At 43.8% G+C, this 24,720-nt stretch overlaps 1 protein-coding gene across 2 annotated transcripts; it reads left to right on the top strand.

Annotated features, from left to right (window-relative positions):
* The first annotated feature begins 433 nt into the window (after positions 1–433).
* LOC108162804 (protein Wnt-4) lies at positions 434–24,718 on the top strand. 2 transcript variants are annotated; one of them, XM_017297712.2, is made up of 4 exons: positions 434–2,411; positions 23,220–23,718; positions 23,790–24,017; positions 24,078–24,718. In XM_017297712.2, exons 1-4 carry the CDS (start codon positions 1,780–1,782, stop codon positions 24,345–24,347), a joined length of 1,629 nt encoding a protein of 542 aa, XP_017153201.1. In that variant the 5' UTR covers positions 434–1,779; the 3' UTR covers positions 24,348–24,718. The 2 variants fall into 2 exon arrangements, with proteins under 2 accessions (XP_017153201.1, XP_017153202.1); XM_017297713.2 differs by having other exon boundaries at positions 435–2,411; positions 24,105–24,716.
* The last annotated feature ends 2 nt before the right edge of the window (positions 24,719–24,720 follow it).

Below are 24,720 nucleotides of genomic sequence, written 5' to 3'. Positions count from 1 at the left end.
CGAGCGAGCAAACAAGGAAAAACCTCGGCTACCCAAACAGGGTTTATCTGAAAATGTGTGCTAGCTAGCGCCCAGATAAAGTTCCGTTCCCAAAGAATGTACTCTGCATCTCCATAGTTCGAGATACTTTCGTGCCAATTAGTTGCGGGGCAATTACAGCCGAGCTGACAACTTGTCGTTATAATTAATGAAGTGTTGTCTATATATTGTGACGGCGATCAATTGGTGGCAGCTGCACATCTTGCTGCAAGGGCTGCAAGCTGGCTTCACTGGCTCCACTGGCTTCCACGGGCTGTGCACGCATGCGCCAACCACGACCACGACGCTGTGCCTATCAGAACGAACGGGCACAAAAAGCAGGCAACACCAGCACCGCACCATCGGCAACGGCAGCGAATACTTCGAGTGGCACTACGAGCCACTGACGACGTGCCCCGATGATTCAGTCGAGTTTCGAGCGAGCTGATGGACGCACGTGTGGCGCGGTGGTTGAACAAGAAACTGAAACAGAGACATCAACTGAAAGCGAAATCGAAACTCCAGAAAACGAGCCAGAAATCAGCGTGGAAAACGTGTGAAAAACTAAGCCCGAACGAAGTGTTGCATTGTGTGAGAAACATTTCAGATCGGATCCGGAAAATACCAAGTGATTGAACCATTATCGTGGCAAGCCACTTCCCTTGCGGTGCGTCCTTGTTTTAAGATCTGTCTGTGCGGTGCGTATGGCTAGTGGCCGGCCGGCCGGTCCACAAGTGTAAATGCCAGGCGGCGCCTTTTTATGTGCATCGGAAAACCTTTAAGCTACTTAGATGGATGGATCGGTGTGAGGAGGCGGTGGCGACGACTGCGACGGCGTCGGTGGCGGTAACTGCAACATCGACGCTTCTCTTCAAACGGGTTTTCGATACGCCCGATCATCGGCAGGGGCTGGGCAGGGGGCAAATCGAACGCCTGGGACTGGGATCGAACGCCTTCGTGTGGCGCGGCCTTTTGATGTTCCCTATTTGATCAGCGAATGAACCAAGAAAGAGCCACTGGCTAAACGTTTTCCAGGAAGCCAAAAAAAAAAACACAAGCCACAAGGAAAATTCAGCCACAAAACGCACATCCACAGCGGCTAAATAAATAAAAAATCTTTTGCCGATGAAACAACACCATAACCGTTTGAAGTGCCAATGTGAAAATATTTCGAATGAGAATCAGAATCAGAATCGGAATCAGTCCAGCTGCAAAGAAAGCAAAGAAAGGAGAGCTCCCAACATCAGAATCGGCAAAGGAAACAAAAATGTAGGAGCGCGATAGAACCAAGTGGAAATCAAACGAAAAGTATTAAGCAGTCCAAAATAAGTTTACGAACAAAAGCAGCATCAGAAATTGTAACCCAAATTCATCCAGTTATCAAATACATAATCTCAATTATAAAACACATTTCGGCATAAGGCAATCGGAATATAAATATAGAATTTTCAACAATTTTTATACCACAAAAAATTATATAAAAAACCAGTTTTGTATTACCCAAACAACAGAATATTGAAAACTTTTTTAAAACTATAAATAATTAACTATAAAGTAATAAATATTTTATGAGGTAGAAATCTAGAGTTTAGTAATTTATTAAACACACACAAAAAGTACTTACGATAGCAACACAACATAAAATCAAGAATATATCAAACGACAAACACGCCAAAAAGTAGACTATAGAAAACGCATTTAGAAAATCAACAATCACCAACAACAAATACACCAATAACCAATAAACAATAACCAGTGAAAATGCCATCAACTGCGATAATCTTTGTGGTGCTGATCCTCTGTCGCCTGGGGCTCTGCCAGGTGCGGAGTGAGGATCAGCTGCTTATGGGAAATGGCAACCTGGATAGCAGCCCTAATCTGGGACAGCACAGCCAGCACCAGCACCAGCATCAGCACCATCAGCACCAGAGCAGTGGCATAAACATGAACCACAACAGCACATTGCTGAACACCCTGATGGGGGGTACCCAGGGCGTGGGATCCGGCGGAGGGGCTCTGATCAATCAGTTGGGCGGACTGGCAGGCCTCGGCAGCAGTACATCTAGTGCTCCCTCTGTGGCGACAGGTGGAGGCGGCGGCGGAGGTGTTTCTCCCTGGCACACAGGAGGAGGAGGGATGCCAGGTGGAGGCGTAGGAGTACCAACTCATGGAGGCGGTGGCCACCCACATGGACATGCCCTGGCTGGACTGGCAAACCTTGGCATCATTGTGCCCGGAACCAAAGGATTACCCGCCAATCTTGGATACGGCGGAACAATGCTTAATGCAGGACTGCCAGGTGGAGTGGGCGGCGGCGTTGGAGGAATGCTGGGTGGCGCCGGGATGATGGGAGCTGCCTCCAGCAATGGCATGGACATGCAGAGCCTGTACAAGTGAGTCAGAACACAGTTATTCCGCATCAGCATCTTAATTGAACAGAAACCTTATCAATTGATGAAGATCTTTCACTCAGCCATCAAATTGTTTTGTCCTACGACCATGTCTGCAGAGCCAGTATTTTATGAGCGCTTTTTTTATGGCATACGAGTTTTCTTTCCCCAACTCGCATTTTTGAACTGTTCAATTTGTGGATCACCACCGATGGAGCCTCCGTAGGCTCCATGGTCGGACAGAAATCAACGCTTACAATTATTATCTTTGACTGCAATTATTAAAAAAACATGTCTAGATGTTCCATGTTTAACCCGCGGACTGACCTTTGGCTTGCTTGAATCTTGATTTGCTCGACTTCCATGAACTTTGATAACATAAAAATCAAGAGTTTATTCGTTAAAGTAATGTCAGATGTTGGTAATTAGGTGAATTGAAGGGCTCTGCTCTCGTAGAACAGCTGAACACTTGCAAATGGAAGATCTTCAGAGGGCGTATGGCAATTAAAATTTATATAAATTGCTGCAAAAGTTGAGCTTGATTAGTTAGAACTTTGGATATTCTAGGGAAAAAAGATGTAGTTGTATAACTTGTGGATGAATTCTTTTAGTATTAGAGCTGGAAGCGCATACACTACATATATTTGGCAGGTTGAGATGATTCGATACCATTTCTTTCATTTCATTTCAATAAAATTTTGAGAGGTTTTCTCTAGATTTCTCCTACATCAAACCTACAAAGTATTCCCCTGAAATGCAATATGATCTATTCTATTCTTACAATATGAATACAATTTTCCCTTTAAATTGCCCACTTATTGAACTGTCATCGTTTTGAAAACTCTTTGGCTTAGGGTTTTTTTTTTTATCTGTTGAGATTCGATTTCATTTCCGGAGATCTCTGCTGTGCGGCTTTCGATTGCCTAGTCAAATAAATAAATATCACTCGAAATATGCAACAGTAGGCAGCAGGGGCCAACCGACAGATAGACAGACGGACAGGCATTCGAATGGGCAGCACTCTTGAGGTCTCTGCTGTCTGCTGACAAAAATGCAACATACGTCCAAACACAGACAATGGTCCGTGGTAGACTTTTGGGGGTGGGGGGGCTTAAACAATAAAGTAATATTATTTATATTTGTTTTGTTTGTTGCTCAGTTACTTTATTTTGCGGCTGTCAGCCAAAAAAGGCCGCTAATGGGGAGGTGGGGTAGATGGCCCACGGATTGCCGCCTCACTGTGGTGGATGCAGCGGATTTGGTGGAGTTGCCTGTTGTCAAAATGCTGCTAGCCGCCTTTTTTATGATTATTAGCAGATGGGAACAGCGTCAGGAAGGGGTCTGGGAACTGCCTGTGGTGGCGGAGCGTAAATTTTACTTACACTTCACCATTAATTTGCGCACTGACATGGGGAGCAGAAAGCACAGGGAGTGCAAGCAATGGAGTAGCAGGACTACCGGTTATTATTTGTCATTACAAAACCACCCAACTCCATGAAAGGAGGGTTTGCTTTGGACTCGATACTGTAGATACCCTGGAAGCGGCATCAGTTCTATTACAAATATATTATTATATTTTCCCCGAATTAGAATACAATTTCTATGGGTTTTTTTACACATGTCTTACACAATATATTTCTTCTGAGTTATAAAGAAATATCACTGAAAACTGGAATCGGATAACTGATTTACCTATAAAAAATACTATTGGAAATAGGTGGATGTTGCAAACACCCGATCCAAGTCATTTCAAAATAGGGAGAGGGCCAATATCCATAATGTCCCTGCTGGAATATGGTCTAGTGCTTTGGCTGAAGCGTCCCCATTTGCAAAAACTTCAGGAATACTTGGTAGAAAGTGGGGGTAGAAAGTGTTTCACTTATTTTGCCTTTCCTTCGTTTTTTTTTATGCTGTAATTTATTTATTTCTTTGCCCCACGCCACATGCATTGACCCAACGGGCTAGACAACAGAAATCGATAGACAGGGGGCAACCATTAAAGAGCTACCATCTACCGGTACCATCTACCATCCCATACATTCAGTCTAGTTCCGTTCCATACCATTCGATTGAGAGGGGGACGGGGCGAGAGCCCAGCTGGGTTCAGTCAGTGTCCATTTGAGACCTGCTTGATTACAATTAATCGGCTTATTTGAGGAAGACATCGATGTTTGCTTGCCATTTGCCTGCCTACTTCGGATGCGTGTGTGGGTGTGCCCGATCCCCTTCTTGGCCTGCGGCATGGCACCTGCAGTGGCAGTACAAAGTGCGATTTTATTGATTCGAAATGTCAGCACAAATCAAAAAAGTCAAATCAACACTCAAATGTTACACAAGATCAACAGAGGCTCTTGCGAAACTGTGAGATATGTGAAGATGGCTGGACAATGCTGTGGTATGTTTTTGAATCGTATAATGGCAGAATCGTGAGATCAATTTGTACCATTAGGGGCGACTAATAATCCTAATGAATGTAACTGAAAGGTGGCACAATTAGATGGTTTTTATGGCATCTGAGATCCCTCCTGCACAGCCACAGCCACGCCCATGGCAGCTCTCCACCAAGAGTGCTTTAATTGTATTTTTTTTGCAACTAACCTTTTCCATAGCTTTCTGATTTGCTTTTTCGTCTCGCATTCGAGTACGCGCCACGTATTGAATATTCCGCTCATCCGAAAGTGCTGATTGGCGTTATGCGTTGAAATTTAACAGTGAGTCAGTGCTAATCATAAAGCGTTAGGATTCTATAATTGCTTAAAGATATAATTAAAACTTTATTTTGTACTTGGACCCTGAATAATCTATAGGATTACACTGACTGCCGTCCAGAACTTATCCCTCCATCTTTCTAAATAGAACTAGCAACGGCTCAATCGCTTCCCCTAAATTTCATTAACCAATTAACCCTTAAGTCGAACCTTGAATCAATGACTCCTCTGCCAACCCTTTTTCCTCTAAGACCACTACTTAACCACTTCAACACCTGTCAAAAATGACATCAGTATTCCGACCCAAAAACCCTTCAACAACATTAACAACTCAAATCTCCCCGAACAAATCACGGAGATTCGATCACTACAGGAGGACAACCAGGAGGCAGACCAAAAGCGACTATGTGACGCCTGTTTACACAATCAATATGCACAAAATGCTGATTAGGGGATGTAATGAAAATTTAATAATTGCCGTCAGGGGGCACTCGATGATGAAGTTACTCGAAGTTCCCTTTCCTCCCATTGGAAGGAGGAAGCGAAATGAAAGGAGATTCAGGGGAAGGCAGTCGTAATTAATCTCCGATGTCGGGGTTGGATTGGCGATTCAGAGAGTAATCTAAGAACCAGAAATCCCAAAATCAAGAGACGAACCCAAAAAGCAAATAGAAACAAAAACCGTATAGCCGATGGCTCTGGAGGGGGGGTCTGACGCCGAGGCTCACGGGGTTGGTTTCAATTTCAGCATTTTGACAGACCAGACCCAAAAGCAAAAGGCAAATAATGTAATAATGTTTGACAGTCTCTGGTAGTCTCCGGTCTCTCGCTCGCACTCTCCTCTTAGCTGCCTGTCTTTCTGTCCCACTCTATGACGTCTGTTGTTTTGTTTAACAGACATTTATGACATTATACGGCGCAAAATTATGTTGTTACAGGGTAACGAAAGCCAACCCCGCCAGGAACAGACCGACAACCAGACCCCGAATTCCCCTTTGTCCTGCCGTGATTTCATTTGCCTTCCAAGCGGCAAATCTGTTCTGTTTAATTGTGCGTAAGACAGCCAACGTCTCCTCCTCCTGATGTTGCGAGAAGGTTCGGGTTCCCCTTCTTTTTCCTGCTACTCCCAAAAGTTAAATATTTGTCAAAGAGTAATTAAAACTTACTTACCGTTTCCTTGGCTACTGCTACCGCTACCGCTACCGCTGATTCCATTCGAGCCCTCGCTCCCGGCTTTCATATTCTGCTCATAACTACGAGTGTAAGTTCTGCTCCATTGTTGTTTGGATAAAAACTTTTTGCCTCTACGACATTGTCTATATCATCTCGATGTAGTGTCTGGAGATGGAGTTGAAGATGAAGTTCCTTCTGCAGCCCTGGCGGAAGCATAAAAATGTTAATTTCCACAACAGAAGAAAAGCTTCTTTTGTTGGCCGCAAATTGTGGTCGAGGGTCCTGGTCCAGGTTCAGTGGGCACCTTGGGGTACTTGCCTCTCTGCTCCTCCTTTTACCCTCTCAACATTGACGATAACGATTATGTGCAAAGTTTTGTTTTTTATTCTCTCCGCAAAATTAAAAATATCCAGGGAAAATCCCTTTCAACTGCAGTTGGCCTCCGCCATGTGGCACCAAACACCCGAAATTTATTTGTCTCAATTCCGACGACACGACGACAATGAAAACGTCGGCGAAATCAGAGGCTGGGAGGCTGAGTGGCTGCGAGGCTGGGAGTCTGGGTCTGAGGAACAGCAGCTGGACGACTTCTGGACCTGGCGGCTGTCTGTCCTTTGTAAATTCGTACTTACATTTGCAAAATGAAATGAAATTGCAGGCATAAAGCGGTTCCCTTTCTTGTAATGTGCTGCCATTTCATGCAGATATATTTGTTCATTTTTCGGCGATGGTAAAGGAATTTTTGGTTCTTTTTGGGAGGAGTGGTGACGCACTTAATAAGAGGTAGCTGACTCATACCTATTGGAAGATGTACTTTGCTCTCCAATTGATCTGCTATAATATTGAGCTACAAGAAGGTATATTGATATTGGTATATTTCGACTCTAAACATTCTATCTAAGACTACACTTCCTTGCCACAGCATTCTCTGTTCGTCGTGGTTCTTATTTTTATTTCGAATATATTTTCTCGTACATTTTTTCTAATAATTTCGCTGCCAACAATTTGCTGCCATTTGCCATTTGAACTTTTTAATTTTGTCGTTTTTGATGGCTGCGTTTTATGAGGCCGTTGTCTCTCAACTTGAATTTCTTCTACATCTCCTCCGACTCCTGTTGGCATTTCCTTTCCGTTGCGGTGGTTTTTTGTCTCTTAATGATAAACTGGGGTTCAGTTTTCTTCGCTTTTCTTTATTTTGTGTACTTTTTTTTGTGAGTAAGTTTTCCCCCATTTTCGTAAATTCCTTTATTCCGAATGTCCTTTTGTTGAATGAATGGAAAGGAGAGGAGAGGAGACTCCGAAGAGCAGAGGAAAAGCTAAAGCTGCGCCATAAAAGTTTAAACAAAAAGCAGCTGGAAGTTGGAAAACAGAGCACAAAAGCAGAGGATCAGAGGTGGTCATAAATTGGCCCATGATGAAACCCAATAAAAATGCCAGAACAGAACAGAACAGAAAAGGCTGATGACGATGATTAACCACTGATGGAACGAAACGGAGAACTGCAATGTATATGAGGATGAGGGTTGTAGCCCCGAAACAACAATGGAATTGATAGAGCCGAGCCGAGCCGAGAGTGTTCCCATGACATAAAAATGCATTTTCATGTAATCGACGAAAATCCGAAAAGTGAGTAAAAGGAAAACCAAACCCAAACCCAAATGAGTTAAACAAATCAGGCGGCTCCGAAGGTGAATGCCTCTAAGAAGCAATTCAAGCGTGAAGCCCAAAATCAAACAAAAAAACAAATTTTTAAAGGTGTAAAAAGTAAGACAAACTCTGGCAGAGGATCCCAAGATGCAGATACGTAGAAACATACAGATGCAGATACAGATACAGATACAGATGAAGTACGAGATGGCTGCCAAGTGCAAGATGCTGCTGCCACTTCTTCAATCTTCAATCTCTGCATTGCTTTTATCGTAGTCGTAATTTCTTGGAGTTTTGCCGTGTTTTGGTCGTGTGTCTAAAAGCGTGATGGCTTTTTGAGTTCCCTTTGATCTTATATTCCTCTTCTATATCTGTATCTATAGATATCTCCCTCTACCTCTCTCTATCTCTCTTTGGGTCGTCCAAAGTTTTGTCTGTTTGGCAGCGCATTGAGGAAGTTGCATCAAAGACAAACAACAAAATTTCTCCACACACACTCTTCGACCAACTCCCACACACACACATTACTCTCCGTTAAGACCTTGAAGTTTTGTGGACCTTGAGGCACGCACCACACACCACACACCACACACCACACACATCAAAGCGAGAGGGAGATCAAAGAGGGGCAGGCTAAGCGTTTGCCACACGCAGTTTGCGACTCCAAATTGCAGTCAAAGTCCCCCATTCATGCCGTCCCGTTCCTTTTGCCTCAGACAAACACTCGTACATCCTGCTTAAACGGTTTAACCCAGAAAATCTTGACGCTTTTATCTAACCCTTTTTGGGATATGGTAACTTTTTGATAGTGTTTGACGCCATGGAAATGGTAGTCTTTTTCCATATTTATTTCCTTTAACAAACGATTTAAAGATTTCATATTTATCTGTAAGGGCAAGGAATTTGTTTCTGACTAATATCGAATAAGTAATCGAGCTATATCTTAGCAGGTGTGGTACTTTCGATGTATATCTGCTCTGATAATTTTAGATATTTGTAAGGGTATACATCCAGGAGTATGTACCTTTAGAGACAGTATTATCTACGGTTATCTTGTCATTGTTCGATTGTCACCGAAATATGTTGCTGGCAACCTTTCTCCCGCGGCGATGGCTGCATCCCATGCACTTCTCCGACTTTTCTGAGGGGGAGCCTGGCCTAAGCTTTGATGTTGCGCCTGTTGCGGTTTCTGTTGACATAATTGGAGTTTTGGATGGTTGCTTCGGATACTTGGATGGCTGGATTGTTGGATTGCTGGCTGCCTCGGCCTAGGATCCGTTGGCTCTGTTGGCTTTAGCTTTGGGGCTGGTGGCTGGTGGCTCGTTGTCACGGCTCGGCACTCACTTTGCGGTACTTTAAGAGGCCTGGCACATAATTTGCGCAAATTAGCGACAAGAGTCATGGCATGCCGTCAAACATCGTTGTCGGGGTCTTTAAACCTAATTGATGCTTAGGCCATGGCCTAATGGGTTTAAGTCAGTTCTCTTCACTTGGCTTTTATTTGCTTTCATCTCTCTCTCTCTCCCTATCTCTTTCTCTCTTGGTGTTGGGGCCAGGCGGATGGTGGTGCTGCTTCAAAGGTGTGACCAAGATGCTGGCGATAATGCCGCACTTGTTGTCAAGTCCTCTCTTACTCCTCCCCAAGCGTAACACTCGACTGAATGCAGTGGGGCGTAGGTGTTGATGTGCATTTCTTTTATACTCTACCGCACGGATTGGGGGGTGGGGTGCTAAGATCGATATAAATTGGCAATTTGACCCTGAAAAGGCAGGCCGACAGAAGATACGACAACATCGGCGGCGACACCAAAGTATCTCAACCATCTGCCCATGAATCCCATTCCCCAATCTCAACCCAATCAGACTGGGAAAACAGTTATGGAAATGAGGGGCTGAAGATGTGTAAGAGCAGAAGTGCAAAGAAGCCGCCGCCGACACGACATCATCATCAACATCATTCGACTCTACCCCAAAAAAAAACATGTTTGGTATTTTAATTCAATTTGTGGTAGCGTCGAGTCAAGGGGTAAAATGAAGTGGATATGCGCGAGGCTTCTGTGGTTAAAGGATGGGGACAGTGGACTAGAAAGGGTTGCTAGAAGAAGCCAAAGGTTAAATTTGGGAGCTGTAGAAGTACATTTAAGAAATTAATGACCATACAGAAGGACATGTACTACAGAGTAAGTATATCAAATGGAGAGAGTAACCCTACGGTTTGGTACAAAATTTTAAATCAAAATAGATATGGAGATGATACTGATACTTCCGCAACTGGCATTTCCTCCTATGAATTTTCTATAATACATACATATATCAATAAAAAAGATCAAGAATCTTCTTAGCATTTTGTAAATATATATACTCCCTTGATTAACCCGAAACTTCCACCCTCTGCACCCACTCACCGCACAAGGAGTATTCTCATTAGATGGTATCACTTTCCCTATCCACAAATCACTAAACCGCCACCCACTTGACATCTCAAGACTTTTGAGATCATTTCTAAGAACATAAATATCCACTTGACAAAGCGCTGTGTGATCTTCCCCAACTCCCCGCCAAAGCGATGGGCTGCCAGCCACATACAGATCTTCTACCCCACATACTTGTACCCCTACCCTGCTCCACTCTCTGAATTTCACTTTGCACAAGCGAAATTCAAGAGCAAAACTATCTGGCATCCGAGCAGAAGAGATGATGGACCTTGAAGGCAAATGCGAGAAAATGCCACAGACCGAGTATAGTTTTTCTCCTCTTTTTTTTCCCCCTTTTTCCCCATTCGCTGATTGACAAATGCAGCGCACTGTCGGGTGTCGGGGGGGGTAAAGAGCGATCGGATGGATCGGAGCGTTGATGGATGGACAGGAACACGGCGGGTCGTTTACCGTAAATGTATGCGCCTCCACCCTTCTCTGTGTCTGTCTCTGTCTTTTTCTTCTCTGGGAAAGCGAATCATGCCCCAAATTAAATTAAATTAACACGCGTTTAATGTCAAGCAAGGGGGAAAACGAAAACTCACCTGCCACCCGCATGGCGTACCATTTCCCCCCCCCCCCCCCCCCCCCACGATCCAGCCAATTGTTTGCTTAATGACGTTCATGTGTCTCTTTTTGTCTATCTGGGTGTGTACGTGTATCAGTGTGCGTGTGTGTGTGTGTGTCTGTGGGTCTTCTGTCATTTGTCGGCGAGTGCAGCGCACGCTCAGCTGTCATAAAACGATTTGATTAAAGCGATTTCGCCGCCGCCTTCGAGGCTCAGAGGAGTCTCGACTCCCAACCGGAGACCAGAGCGAGATACAGGGAACAGCTGGAATGGGATCAGTGGGAACCGAGTTTGCATGCCCTCTCCTCCCGCTCTGGTCGCCTGCGGATTCCCTATGTTTTCCAATTAAAATGCAGTCGGAGCCAGCGTGCAGCGTTGTCCTGTGCCGAGTCCGCCTTGGGCAATGCGCTAACATTTATTTTCGGAAATCGAAAAAAATACGAAAGGGGTACAAACGGAACCGGAGAAGGAGGTGGAGGCGGAGGGGGAGGTGGGAGCCCCAGTAGGCAGCCAGACGGAGAGCAGGAGCCAGGGTTAAGAGGAGAGGCCCTGAAAGTGAGAGTGAGAGCTGTGGGAGAATCGGAATGTGGGAGACCAACGAATCGGGAATGCACTTACAGAATAGGAAGCAAAGAATTCCAGCTATGGGATCTCTTATAACAAATCATTTTTCTATTACATACATTTGATAGATCTTACAGAAGGAATATGGAATTAAAATCGTATATGTATGTAGCAATGTATACAACCACTCAGTACTGGTACTCGTACACTTACCACAAGCTTGCTTTCCCAAATATAACTTTCTCAGCTGTTCTGTAAAACATTCAAGTGATTTGTCCTGTATCTGATGTAATGTTAGTTCTAGTCCATCCAAGACTATTATCTGTCAGATTCATAGATACATTAGTTATCCTTAGGCAGCATTTAAGTCGCATTCAAAGAGGCTCCTCCTTGGGAAAGAGTATTCCTACCGAGAACGAACGAAAAAGAAACCAAAAAGTAAAAGTGGCAAAACGGCGGCGGCACAAATTCTTTGTAATTAGTATTAAAATGTTTTCCGCTACATTTTCACTTGATTCTCTGCTGCCAGGCCCAGTCCCAGACCCAGTCCCAGTCCGAGGCAGTGGCAGGGCACAGTCAGTAGTCGGCAGTCAGGCCTCAGTACTCAGTACTCATTCAGATGCAGATGCAGTCAAGCAGCCAGCCAGTTAGTCAGTTAGTCAGTCAGTCAATTTGTCTATTTGCCCTGAGGGCGCTTTACCCCGTCCAATGTATTCCTGTCTCTGGCATGGTATGGGTCTGGGTCTGGTCTGGGGCCCTGCTGCTTCTGCTGCTTCTGTTGCCTCTGCTACTACCACTGCATCGCGCATGATTGAAGGCAACATGTGTTTCGGAAATTATGCAAAATTGCCTTCTGACTGTGTTTCTGGCCAGCAGCAAAAAGCAGCGGCAGATGCCAATGAATTGGACTGCATTGAAGGCTGCTGCTCTTCCCCATCCCCGTCTCCATCCTTCTGCGGCTCTTCCCATCCCATCCCATCCCATCGTATCCATTCATCGGTTTGTCAAACTCTGCCGCACTGTTGCATATTTCGCTTCTCATTATCATTTGCTTAGTGGCCTGGCCGAGGCGCAGTTCATTTCAAAAACGATTAATAATGCTTAAGCGCATCTTGGCGTTGACAGGCCGATGGCGGAAAATATAGCCAGAAAAGCAGGCAAATTGTGTGGTCACGCAGCAACAGTTTGTCCCCCCCACCCCCCAAAAGCGCCCAAAGAACATTGGAAATTTCAGTGAAAATTTCTGGCTATGGCCATTTGTTTGGCTTACATTTTTTCGAGTGGTGAGTGGATGGAACAAGCGGAAGTTGTCAACAGATTGGGTATGAAATTAGTTTTTATATTTGTTTAGCTTTGTCTTTAGATAAGCTCTCGCTGCAGTTCCCAAAGTGCGACATCTGAAAGGGAGACCGTACCATTGACCCCGGGAGAAGTTCCGCTTAAGCTAATGAAAGTTTATAAACTTTCCTTTGTCGGAATTTCATGTTTTCACAATGAAGAATGAAAGGCCAAGCTAATAGCAGAAAACAAGCTGTGCAGATCGAGAAAATCTTTTAAATAGACGAAAAGATGAAGGATGATCAAGACTGTATTTTTTCTTCTCTCATTTGCCAACACATTATATACGAGTGAAGCACTATTTTAAAATGCATTTGATTTGTTTCTGAATTTGTGAGTTCCCCTTGATTTGTAGCTGAAGTTTTTATTCCCTTTGTTTATGCCATTCGTTTTTTTTTGCTTTCTGTGGAATCAATATTCATTAACTGGAATGTTTCATATCCATGAAGTTCTGAAGGCTCACTCGATTAATTGACCAATAATTTGATTTGTAAACTTTACAAGCCAAACAATGCCAACCACAAGATACATTCAACGAACGATCCGTGCATCTGTTGCTTGGTCTGGGTCTGCAGCCGTTTCTGGACCAACATGAACTTGTTTTATCACCTCCACAGCCAGCAGCAACAAAATGTATCGCAACGAGTATTACGAGTATTGTATCTACAGCAAGTGAACTCTACTGATTGAATGCTTTTCTGGCAGCATTTGATTTGTTTAGAAAATAAAGCACAGACCCTATATATGTATGTATGTATCTGTATCTATGCCTAGCTGCTGCTGGTTAGCTGCTGCTAGCTGGTTGTGGTATCTTTTGTGTATATGGCGCCAACTTGGCCTCGTTTCTGTGGGGCGGGACTTTTGCTTAATTAGCACTCAATGAACAACTTGAAGAGCTGAAAAAGAAGAGAGTACGGATCTGATTTAGAACGGTATAGTCGACCAGGAGATACCCGCTACTCGTATTTGAAAACTGTCTGGGGATATCCTCCTTGAAGGATTCCACATTAGTCGGATATACTACAAATTTTTTTAGATGGAAATAATATGCCATTTCGATAATTCGAATACAACCTCTATCCGACAATTACTGGGTATTCAAACAGTTGAGGAATGCTGCCATCAATCTCTCTCTCTCTCTCACAAACACACTCCACCTCCAAGGCCATTTATGAGGTGGCTGTTGGCCATCGCGAGGGTTGCTTGTAAAAATCTTATGAGCTTTACGTGACCGTCCATTAATACATCATTGCGGCAACGTTAGCTATGGTCCTTTGGCTTTTCCGCCCCATTCATGTACGAGTATGTGTTCTCCTTCCGAAAATGAGGAAAATGAGTTGATGATGGTGTGTGGAAAGTGAAGTTCTCATGACTGCCCTGCCGCCTGTTCAGGGTGTGATATCAGGATCGTTTTTTCGTGTCATAAAAACGCATTTTATGCGGAACGCATTTGAGTGGATCCCACGATAGCCGGAGTCTGAGGCACTCACTGAAGCTGTGGGTTTTCGGTTTTGGGACACGGGGTGTGGGCTGTGGGCTGTGGGCTGTGGCCCGCCTCTTATCGGTTTATTCTCGTACGGTTCTCTTTTATGGGAAAGTAAATAAAATGTAAGCCGTATAGCTCGCTCCCTCGCAAACTTTTAATGTTGATTGCGTTTCGCGTTGATGTTTAATTTTTATGCCAGTCTTTTATTCAAAGCTCTTCCCCAGTCCCAGTGCCAGTCCCACATCTGAGCCAAAACGGAAAATTAATCATTAATAGCCAAGCTTAAGCTTTATTTCCCTGCCCCGTTGCCTTGGAGAATAAAAACTTGAAAAGAAAATTGCCAAGAAAATGAATTTAAATCTATTTGCAGCTAAAATTTGATGGGAAAACTCCAGCCATTAAAATTAATTGCTAAACAAAAAAAAACAGAGAGAGAGAGACAGCAACAGAGAGGAAGGTTAAGATACTGCTTTGACAATGTGGAATCCGAAGTTCATTTGAGTCTTAATTTAGAATTCGAATTGGAGGTTAATTCAAGGAATAGAATTTGATGAGATTAGTCAAAAACTCTTTCGAATATATTCACATTCCACCGAAATACTTGATAAATTTCTCCCCTCCCCCCAAAAGACGGAAAAGCATGGCATCAATGGGCGTGGCAAAGACAACAGATCGCTGAAAAATACAGATGCTGGCGGAGGGAAAATTAAAAGAAATGCAGACAAATTGCTGGAATGCCGTTGAAGCATAAGCGGGAATATGCCAGAAACAGAAGCAACAGCCAGCCACAACATCTTCTAATATTAGCTGAAAAATAGTTTGGCAATGTATTCCATAGGAAGAGGAATCCACAGGGCAGCCACAGCATGCAATGGATGTTGCACGAACAACAACAAGCGGAAGCAGCCACGAAACTGAAAATCAGAAGCAGTGGAAGATTGAGTGGCAGAATATGGAGCTGGAGGATGGATGGCTAATGAAGCCAATTCTAGACGATGTCAGGCAAGCTTGAAGATGATAAATGTCAAATGGTTGCAAGGCTAAAGGTACGAGTACGAGTACATGTTGCTTTTGGGAGATCAATCGTAGAAAAAGGGGCTTGGCAGTAGCTATTCGAGTGAAGTAACAAGTACCACTATAAGATGTACATTAATCGGAAACTATTTAAGAAGTATTCTGAAGAGAAAGATTACTATATTTGGTTGCTGAACATTTTATAGTTTCCGAGATACAGGTATTTCAGAGTTATCCACTCGGCAATTGATGATGGTGATCATAGGGACATAGGACACTGGTTCGAAAACATTTCATTCCCTTTTCCCAGCATAACAAGAGTAGTATTTCCCACAGAGATTCCTGTACCCCAGAACACACCCATGTTGCTGCGGCATGTGGCATAGTAGGCGTAAATTGGCGTGTCAAAGAACCAGATGACTGTTAGCCCATGCAGCAGCCAAGCCCAACCCTGAATATTATCAGCAATCTTTAAGCTCCTCTGGAGACACTACTCTCAATCTCAATCTCAGTCTACAGTTTCTGTTGCAAAATAAATCCAAATAAATCGTTTAGAAGGCATTAGAGGAAGAGGCAGCTGCTGCTGCTTATGGTAGTTGCCGAATGTTGCAATATTGTTACTGCAGGACAAATTGCGACTGCCAATTACAATTCAATTTTTATGCCACACAATGAAGCTGTCAAATGCATAAGAGGCCCCATAAAAACTGCGGAAAGAACAGAGCACAAGGAAATCGTTGCTGATGACATAAACAGCGGGTGGCAGTGGCGGTGGCAGTGGCAGTGGCAGTGGCAGCTACGATTTCCAATGCAGCAGCAACAATTTCCCAGCTGCAACAGAATCGAAGGCACCAAGGTGGGGTTGGGGGCGGAGGCATGGCTAAGGTAATGGCGTTAACTGCAGTCGGCCACCGCTTGGGCCAGCAATTGCAGTAACAGCAGTCGTGCGTCGGTTGTAAGGTGGCAACATCATGTGGCAGCAGGAGGAACGGCGCAGCAGCAAGATGCCTTCGACGGCGTGGCAAGGTGTGAAGTGTGGCCAGCTTCCGTCTAAATTTATATATACTTGTTGTAGCTGTGGGTTGGTGCGTGAGTGTGGCCCGGCACGGCCCGGCCCTATGTGAGGGTTGCAAGCGAAATGTGTCGTAAAGATTTTTATTGCATTTTTATGGCGCACACGCAGCATTAGGAGTAGCAGCAGCAACATCCTCCACTGGCAGCAACATGGCATTTTTGGTTGGCTTCAGCTGCTTAATGATAAACTTTAACGTTGCTTTTGCATTTTCCGATTCCCTTGTTTGCCACAGAAATCATTTTTGAGTAAATAAACGGACAGAGGCTGCAACCACAGCAGCATCAGCATCACCAGCGGAATAAGTAGCAATAGCAACCTTCATAGGAACAGCAGCAGACGAAGTAGCATTTTACAGCATCATCATCATCATCATCATCGTCGTCCACAGCAATGTGAGCTGAGTAAGCCGTAAAAATGCTTTCAATATGAAAATATCCAGAGCTACACGGAGAAAAATTGGCACTTTCTTGATGATTTATTGGATAAATTGTGCACATTTCATTCAGTGATCCCTGATCAGTGATCAACTTTTTTGTATAATTTTCTGAACTGTGACTTTGTTTTTCCAAGTGTACATCAATAGTTTCGCTTGAGACGGCGCAGCCCAAAGAGCATTAGAAAATTAAGCAAGTGGCATAGCGACCCTCGCTGCCTCTTGGGTGGTCATAAATTGATTGCTTCTCTGCCTCTGCCACTGCCACTGCCGGTTGCTACTGCGCAGTTGGTGCCGCCCCCATCTCCATTCCATTTCCATCCGATGATGTTGTTGCTTTTAATCATTTGCCACAACTTTTATTAAAAATCCAAAAAGTAGCGACGTCATTTTATTGTCTACTTACTGCCCAAATCCAAAATCCCATGCACAAATTTTATGAGCCAACCCATAAAAATGGCTTTTACCGTTCTTCGTTCGTTTTTGTTTTCGGTTTTATACCCTTGCTGGAGAGAGGGTGTTATAATTTAGGTGGGCAAAAGGAAGTACGACCTCATAAATTATAAAGCGAACATTCCTGATCGGGAGGAGAAGAAAATTCGATCTGGTCTGTACTATTTTCTATGGTAGTATACAAAAAACACCTGTCCGCTTTCCTATTTTGGCATACTAGCCAAAACAAGATATTGTAACATTGTTCATTCTTAATGATTGGACTGATCTGAAAAGAAGTAGACTTTTAGAATTCCACAAAAATGTATTCGAAAGTGATGATTGAAAACAAAACGCTGACAATCTATTGTGATCTTCGAGGACCCTACCAGATAATCTCAGATTAGAGTGCGATGATTGGAGAATGTACCCATAAATCAAATGAATCTAATACGAAATCTAAAACAAATTAGGATTGTTATATATACCTATTATTATTATAATTGGATAGCATCTATACATACAATGATTTGCTGTTCCTTCCGTTGAGAACGAGATTTTTGAAAGCCTTGCCCGATCTGCAAGCGTGTACAAAATTCGGTGTCCCGAATTCTTAATTTTTTAATTTTGTTTGTTTGTGTTTTTTTTTTTCTGCCAAACTCTCATGGGGCACATTTGTTGTTGTTGCGGGCCGGACAACAACGGGGGCGACAATGTTTACGGTTACAACTGTTGTTGCTTCCGCTTCTGCCGCTGCTGCTGTTGGATGATGCCAAAATTGATGGCCATAATCTTCAGGGCGGCTAACAGAAACTGCTGCGTGAAGGGAAGGAGTATCAGGAGGACGACAAAGGATGCGCTTTTTATGATGAAGCGCTGTTGCAGCAGTGAGGAAACAACCACCGACTGTTGCCGCCACCACCACACCACCCACTCGGATGTCCCCCTGCCGCTTGCATGGAACATTATTCATGAGGGGGTGGCGGAGCGGAAGCATATTTTATGTTTTAACGCTGTCGAAATTGGGCAGCAACAACAGCATCCCATACATCAGCATTTAGACTCCTCCCCTCCCCCATCTCATCCTGTAAGCAATTTATAGGCGGTGATGGGAGGTGGAGGGGTGAGTGTGACTGGGGGGCGGACGTATGTCTTGTGGTTTTAACGCTTGCAATTTTGTTGTTGAGTTTGTCGCCTGTCCGCAATTGTAGCTGTTTTTACCGCCCTTGGAGGCCGCTGTTCTTGCCGCTTTGGGATGTTTTAACCGCTGTCCCTGACGCTTTTTCCGACCGGCTCTGCAGCTTTTACCGCTTCTATTGCCGCTTATGCTGTTCCTTCCCATATACCTTCCGCTGCTGATTTCTTGTATAGCTCTTACCGCCTTTGCAGCGCTGATGCTGTTATGACCGCTTGCAATTTAGCGACTTAAGCGCGTATTTACAGCGCATTTTAAAGTGTGTTTCGTGTCCCATAAAACAAATGAATAAATAAGCTGACAGGTGCAGGAAGAGCCACAGAGAAACACACAGAGATGCAGACAGACATTCGGACAGACACTGCAAATGACAAAAGGTGGACAAATGGGGGGAAAGAAGACGGAGAGGAGACGACACTGTTAAGCTCTCTTAAGCAAAACAAATGGGAGCAGATGAATTATTGAAGATGAGTGGAACCGGCAAAAGAGTTATGAAAGCAGCCGCAGGGAGAGATATAAACGAACAAACGAACATTTTCGTGATAATCACATTAAAAAATCATGCAAAGTTTTACAAAAGTTGTACAGTCTTTCCCCAAAAGATGAAAATGGACTGCATGAACAGGTTTGAATCTGAATAAGTGCCAATGAGCGAGCGCACTTTCGGATGAGCGGAATACTCAATATTCGGCTCTTACTCGAATGCGAGACGAAGAAACGGAGCGGATGTAAATGCTCCATGTACATGTTGGTCTTGATTATAACAGTTCTATCTATATAACTTGTTAAAACTATAAACACAGATTTTTTCTACCGATCCACTGGAAATGGTAGCGGTTGATTAATTTGTACAGCCAAAATGAAAAATAGTTCCAAGGTTCATCTTCATTTCTGGAGTTACTGGAACTTTCTTTAGAAAAAGCCGAGTTAACTTCCCTTCAGAAGAACCAAAATCGAATCAAAAACATCATATTCTGGGAGACAACTAATATTAATTCGTAGCGTATTCCTAGAAAATTCATGAAGCAAATCAACACAAATGATCTCCCCTATTAACGATTATACATATATATATTATACATATGCATATCGTATATCGTATCTAGAGAGGCTGCTGCTTTCATGACAGCAAATTGCCCAAAGAGCAAGACGCCTCATTGCCCCCATTATTTCCACACAAGCGAGAAGAGCAGTGCCTTCTATTCTAGTGCTGTTGCTGCCTCTGCCTCATTTGGCTGCCATCAATTAAAGCAAATCGAGCAAGTCGCGTTTTGCTTAAGTTCATCAATTTTCTCTCCCTCTAAGGAGCCACAGATTTTCACTCCACGAAACTTGGGATCTTCAGATCTGGGCAGCCAAATATCCGACGTTTTTCCCATTGCCCGATTGGGTTTCAATATTTGCAAGGGGCACTTGGCACTTCTCCACGTACTCTCCACCATACTGCTGCAGCGATCGCCTATCGCTTGACCAAGTGCATTCGTTTGGGGTCTTGGGGCTTTTCGTAAATTATGTGACAGCTACGCCAAAAGCAAACAAAAGGAAACCAAACCAAACCAAAATAAACCAACCAACCAACACACAAACAAACAATTAGTTTTGCCACCAGAGAAGAATCCAGAATGGGAACAGACATGGAGATGATGATGGCGATGACGATGATGAGAGTTGAGAGTTGAGAACTGGTAGCCCAGAGAAATATCTAGAATGGGAAAACGTAATTGAAGAGTTTCCATTTGGAAGCTCAAGGGAAGTACCTTTATAAATAAATAATAAATAGTGAAAGTTCAATTTCAATTAAAGATCTAATGCATGATGGGAACATATCGTTTAATTTTCTTCGCTGCAGTGAACTCTGGGGGAAACAAAGGCCAAATACAAATAAGTGGCATCTGCATTTAGTATGTTTTGGCAATAAAATGCAAATGGTAAAAAGGCACATAAAAAGGCGAAGTCGAAGGGCCATTTTCAGCTTTCGATACGGTTATGCTGCTCTCTTCTCAAAAACGATTTTATGTACCGCCCCTGGAATGATTTCAATTTTCCATCTTTCCTTTTTTTATTTTTTTCGAACTGCTGTGGCACATTTACTATGCTGTTTGGGGCATGCAGCAGCTAAAAACTGTAAAGTCCATAAAATGCTTTTCCCGCACATCACAAAGGGATTTATGCATGTGTGTGTGTGTGTCTGTACAGTATGATTCATAGGTGTATGTATGTGCACGTGTGTGCGTGTGTGAATATTTTACGTTTCTGAAAATTTGATGAATCTCCACAAATGCACAGAGACAGAGAACTAGAGACAGGAGGACAAGAGAGGGAGCAGCACTCAAAGCAACTTCATCGCACGAGGAAAATATCCATCAACACTCTTGTTTTATGGCGCTCTCTCTCTCTTATGGTTGCTGTCTCTTTCGTTTAATATAGTACTGTCTCATTCGCTCATGTTTGCTGGCACACATCCGTCTATCTGTCTGTCTGTCTTTCTGTCTTTCTGTCTGTCTATCAATTTGTTGTTTGGCCTAACAGCAACTCTTCACATTTTGTTTTGCTTTGTGGCCATTTTAATAGGTTTCCTTTACTTTGTATCTCCAAGATACAAATCTATCTATAGAATGTGTGCAGTATATTTAGCTGGCGGCTAAGATTTGTGAAATTAAAGTGCACACACTCAAAAGACCGAACCTCTTCCCCCTGTCTGGCTAATTGTTTCAGTCGTTTACCCTGCCCTGCTAATTGTCTCTTCCATTTTGCATTGCCATTGCCCTGTAAACGTTTTGTCAAGCGGATTAACTCGGAGTTATACCCCCGGCCGGACCGCCCACCTCTTCCCGTAAAGAGCTTTGGGGCTATTACGCAGGTCTCTGGGCATGTAATACCCAATGTTTTCAGTGGCTAAGGCGACATACATTATCCACCTTGAAATGGGTAAAGTAAAAACCCAAAGGTGGGGGAAGGCATGTGGGGGCTATAGACTAATGCGCTTTGCATTGCAATTGCTTTGCCGTTCGAACTTCGTATGTGATAACAATACAAAGCTTACATGACGACTTACATGAGATTAAAGTTGCAATTGAAGAACTACAGCGATAGGTATTCGATGGAGGAGATACGTGCATACATACATACATAGATCATTGGAACGTCACATGTCAAGTGCAGTGCCTAAGATTATCTAAAAGAAGGTCATTTATGTATCTTTAGAAATATTTAAGGAATTCCAAGCTATCAATAGCTGCCCAAAGATATTCCCAGGGCCACCCATATTCTCGTATAGTCGTAAATCGTAATCCCCTGACTAGTTTCCCGTCCGTCAACCGACAAATGATAATTTAATCAAATCCGAAACTACGTCAAATAACGAAATAAAACAGCGGGAGCTAAATAGATAAAAATTGGCCAGCCACCGTTTCGATCGGAGGTGAGGTGGATTGTATCCAAACAAAAATGTTAAGTGTTGCCGCAAAAGCAAACAATTTGTAAACATTTCAAACATTCAATTAATTAATTAATGGCGAAAATGTGGCAGGGCAGAGACGTTTCAGTGGCGAAAGTTTAAATCAAATTCGGAGGGAAACAGTGGCGAGGCGATCCAGAGGGATGGATGCGGAGATACTACCGAGAGGTAGAAGTAGAGGGAGATCCAAGATACGAGACTGAGAGCTAGATCTGTTGTGGGGGGCCTCGAGGCGAAGACGGAGACGGAAATAGCCGGGAGAGAGAGAGATATGCTGAGCTCGTTACTCATACGCCAATTTACGATGCACTTAAACTTTATGAGAATTTAAGATTTCCTGCAAATCAGCAGAGGAGTGGAGCAGCAGAGGAGCAGTGTGATAACCGAAGCGCTGGACAGGAAATGTGAGGTGCGGTGCAGCCGCGTGTCGGCATTTCAACACAAAAAGAAAACCTCATAATAAGCTCTGATATAAAATATAAATAAATGGAATTTCCACTGAAATGAAACCAATTCAAATGAAAAGAAAATTTTCGGCTATTCCCCGAATACTGCTGATAAGAATGGGTCTACATACATACATATTCATATGTACATACATGTGGTGGGTTAGTTGTAACTAAAAATTCAGATAAAACAGCTTTGGGTGCCTGAAAAATTTTTGGAGGCACTTGATTTTCTCCTTTTGGGTACCGTGATGGATCCGATCAGCACCAGTCCGCCGAGCAGGTCCTTGAGGGAGAAGCACGCCCTCTCACAGAACGTCCTGCTGGAAGTCATTGCAACCTACTTCAGTCTGCAAGGGGGGGGCTGCAAGGCCATTTAAAATTGAGAAATTGCTGTGAAAAAGAGGTATGGACAACAGGCTACGCGGCGCTGAAAATGCAATGCATTCAAGACAAAATCCATCCCTTTTGCCTAATATACCTTCGAATACAAAAACGGCTTTTTTTCTTCCAGTTATATTGTTCCCACACGTGAGGTGAGGTTTGTACGAACCTCGCCATTTGCGTTGGCTGTTTTTGCCTGTTGTCCATCCCCTTTTGCACAGCCCATTCAAAATTACGACTCAAAGATGGCGCTGTACTGTGAATCTGTGAATAGATGTCGCAATGGTGCAGTTCATGTAAAATATACATCATGTAAATTGTATTTATGATGGGCTGTTCTCATTTAGTGATGAGCATTTGTAATACTGTTCCCATCTAAATTATTAATTCCTAACCATACAATGCCCTCTCTTTCAGCGAACACTTCATTTCGGAGCACACGGTAATGGCTGTCTTCACCTCCCAGGGACAGGTGGGGGGACCGTGTCGGTATATGCCTGCCACGAGGCGGCAGAACCACCAGTGCCGAAAGGAGACAGGCCTGCCGGGGACCCTCAGCGAGGCGCGTCGCCTGGCCACCAGCCACTGCGAGGATCAGTTCCGCTACGATCGCTGGAACTGCTCCATTGAGACGCGTGGCAAGCGAAACATCTTTAAGAAGCTGTACAAGGAGACGGCCTTTGTGCATGCCCTGACAGCGGCTGCCATGACGCACTCCATAGCCAGGGCCTGCGCCGAGGGAAGGATGACCAAGTGCAGCTGTGGACCGCGAAAGCAGAACCGCGTGGACCAGGACTTTCAGTGGGGCGGCTGCAACGACAATTTGAAGCATGGCAAACGGGTGACGCGTAGCTTTCTCGATTTGCGCGGAGGCGATGGAGACGAAGTCAGTGAGATATTGCGACATGACTCTGAGGTGAGGATCTATAATCTATATACCTTCTGATTTGAATGAATTTAAAGGCAAATTTCTGTGTCTACTTAAAGGTCGGCATCGAAGCCGTCTCCTCGCTGATGAAGGACAAATGCAAATGCCATGGCGTCTCCGGCTCCTGTTCAATGAAGACCTGCTGGAAGAAGATGGCCGATTTCAATGCCACGGCCACGCTGCTGCGACAGAAGTACAACCAGGCCATACGCAAAGCCCCCAATCAGCGGACCAAGCGCCAGATGCCCTCGAGTCGCAAGAAAAAGCCCAAACAGCGACGCAAGAAAGTGAGTTCAACTTTACCTACATACATATGTAGTAAGGATCTGCATCTATAACTTATGCAGCCTGCCCCTTATTTGTATGCCAAACAGCCACAGCAATCACAATATACCACACTGTACTATCTGGAGACCTCGCCCACCTACTGCTCGGTCACCAAGGATCGCCAGTGTCTGCATCCCGAGAACTGTTCGAATCTGTGCTGCGGCAGGGGCTACACCACGCAGGTCTTCAAGCAGGTGGAGAAGTGTCGATGCCGGTTCAACAACGGACGGTGCTGCCAGCTAATTTGCGACTATTGTCAGCGATATGAGGATAAATACTTTTGTAAATAGGCTCGCTATATATGTCTCTCCTCCTATCCTCCTATCCTCTCCCCCTCTTTTTCTATCCAACCAACCTATATCTCTCTATATCTACATCTCTCTCTCTCTCCCTTTGTGCTTTTTGAAAATGTAATTTGTAAAGTTTATTTCCATCATTGCTTGTAATTTTATTTCCATTCCTAACTAAGAAAACAAGAAAATATTAATGAAATGATAAGCAAATGAACGAAAATGATATGTAAAACGCGTGTAAAACGCACCAAAAAGTAGGCTCATCCAAACACTCACACACATACACACATGCCCATGCAAATACATACTCACATACATGCATACATCTATCTATATATATATATATAAAACCCACTATATAGTAAAAAAA

The sequence above is a fragment of the Drosophila miranda genome, chromosome 4, assembly GCF_003369915.1.
Source record: "Drosophila miranda strain MSH22 chromosome 4, D.miranda_PacBio2.1, whole genome shotgun sequence".
In the NCBI taxonomy this organism is placed as follows: domain Eukaryota; kingdom Metazoa; phylum Arthropoda; class Insecta; order Diptera; family Drosophilidae; genus Drosophila; species Drosophila miranda.
This window is presented reverse-complemented; position numbering and strand designations above follow the sequence as displayed.

Coding starts and splice junctions, on each gene's coding strand:
- LOC108162804 (XM_017297712.2), top strand. CDS start 1,780: ATGCCATCAACTGCGATAATCTTTGTGGTGCTGATCCTCTGTCGCCTG. Junction 2,412..23,219: donor GACATGCAGAGCCTGTACAA/GTGAGTCAGAAC, acceptor CCTCTCTTTCAG/CGAACACTTCATTTCGGAGC. Junction 23,719..23,789: donor TATTGCGACATGACTCTGAG/GTGAGGATCTAT, acceptor GTCTACTTAAAG/GTCGGCATCGAAGCCGTCTC.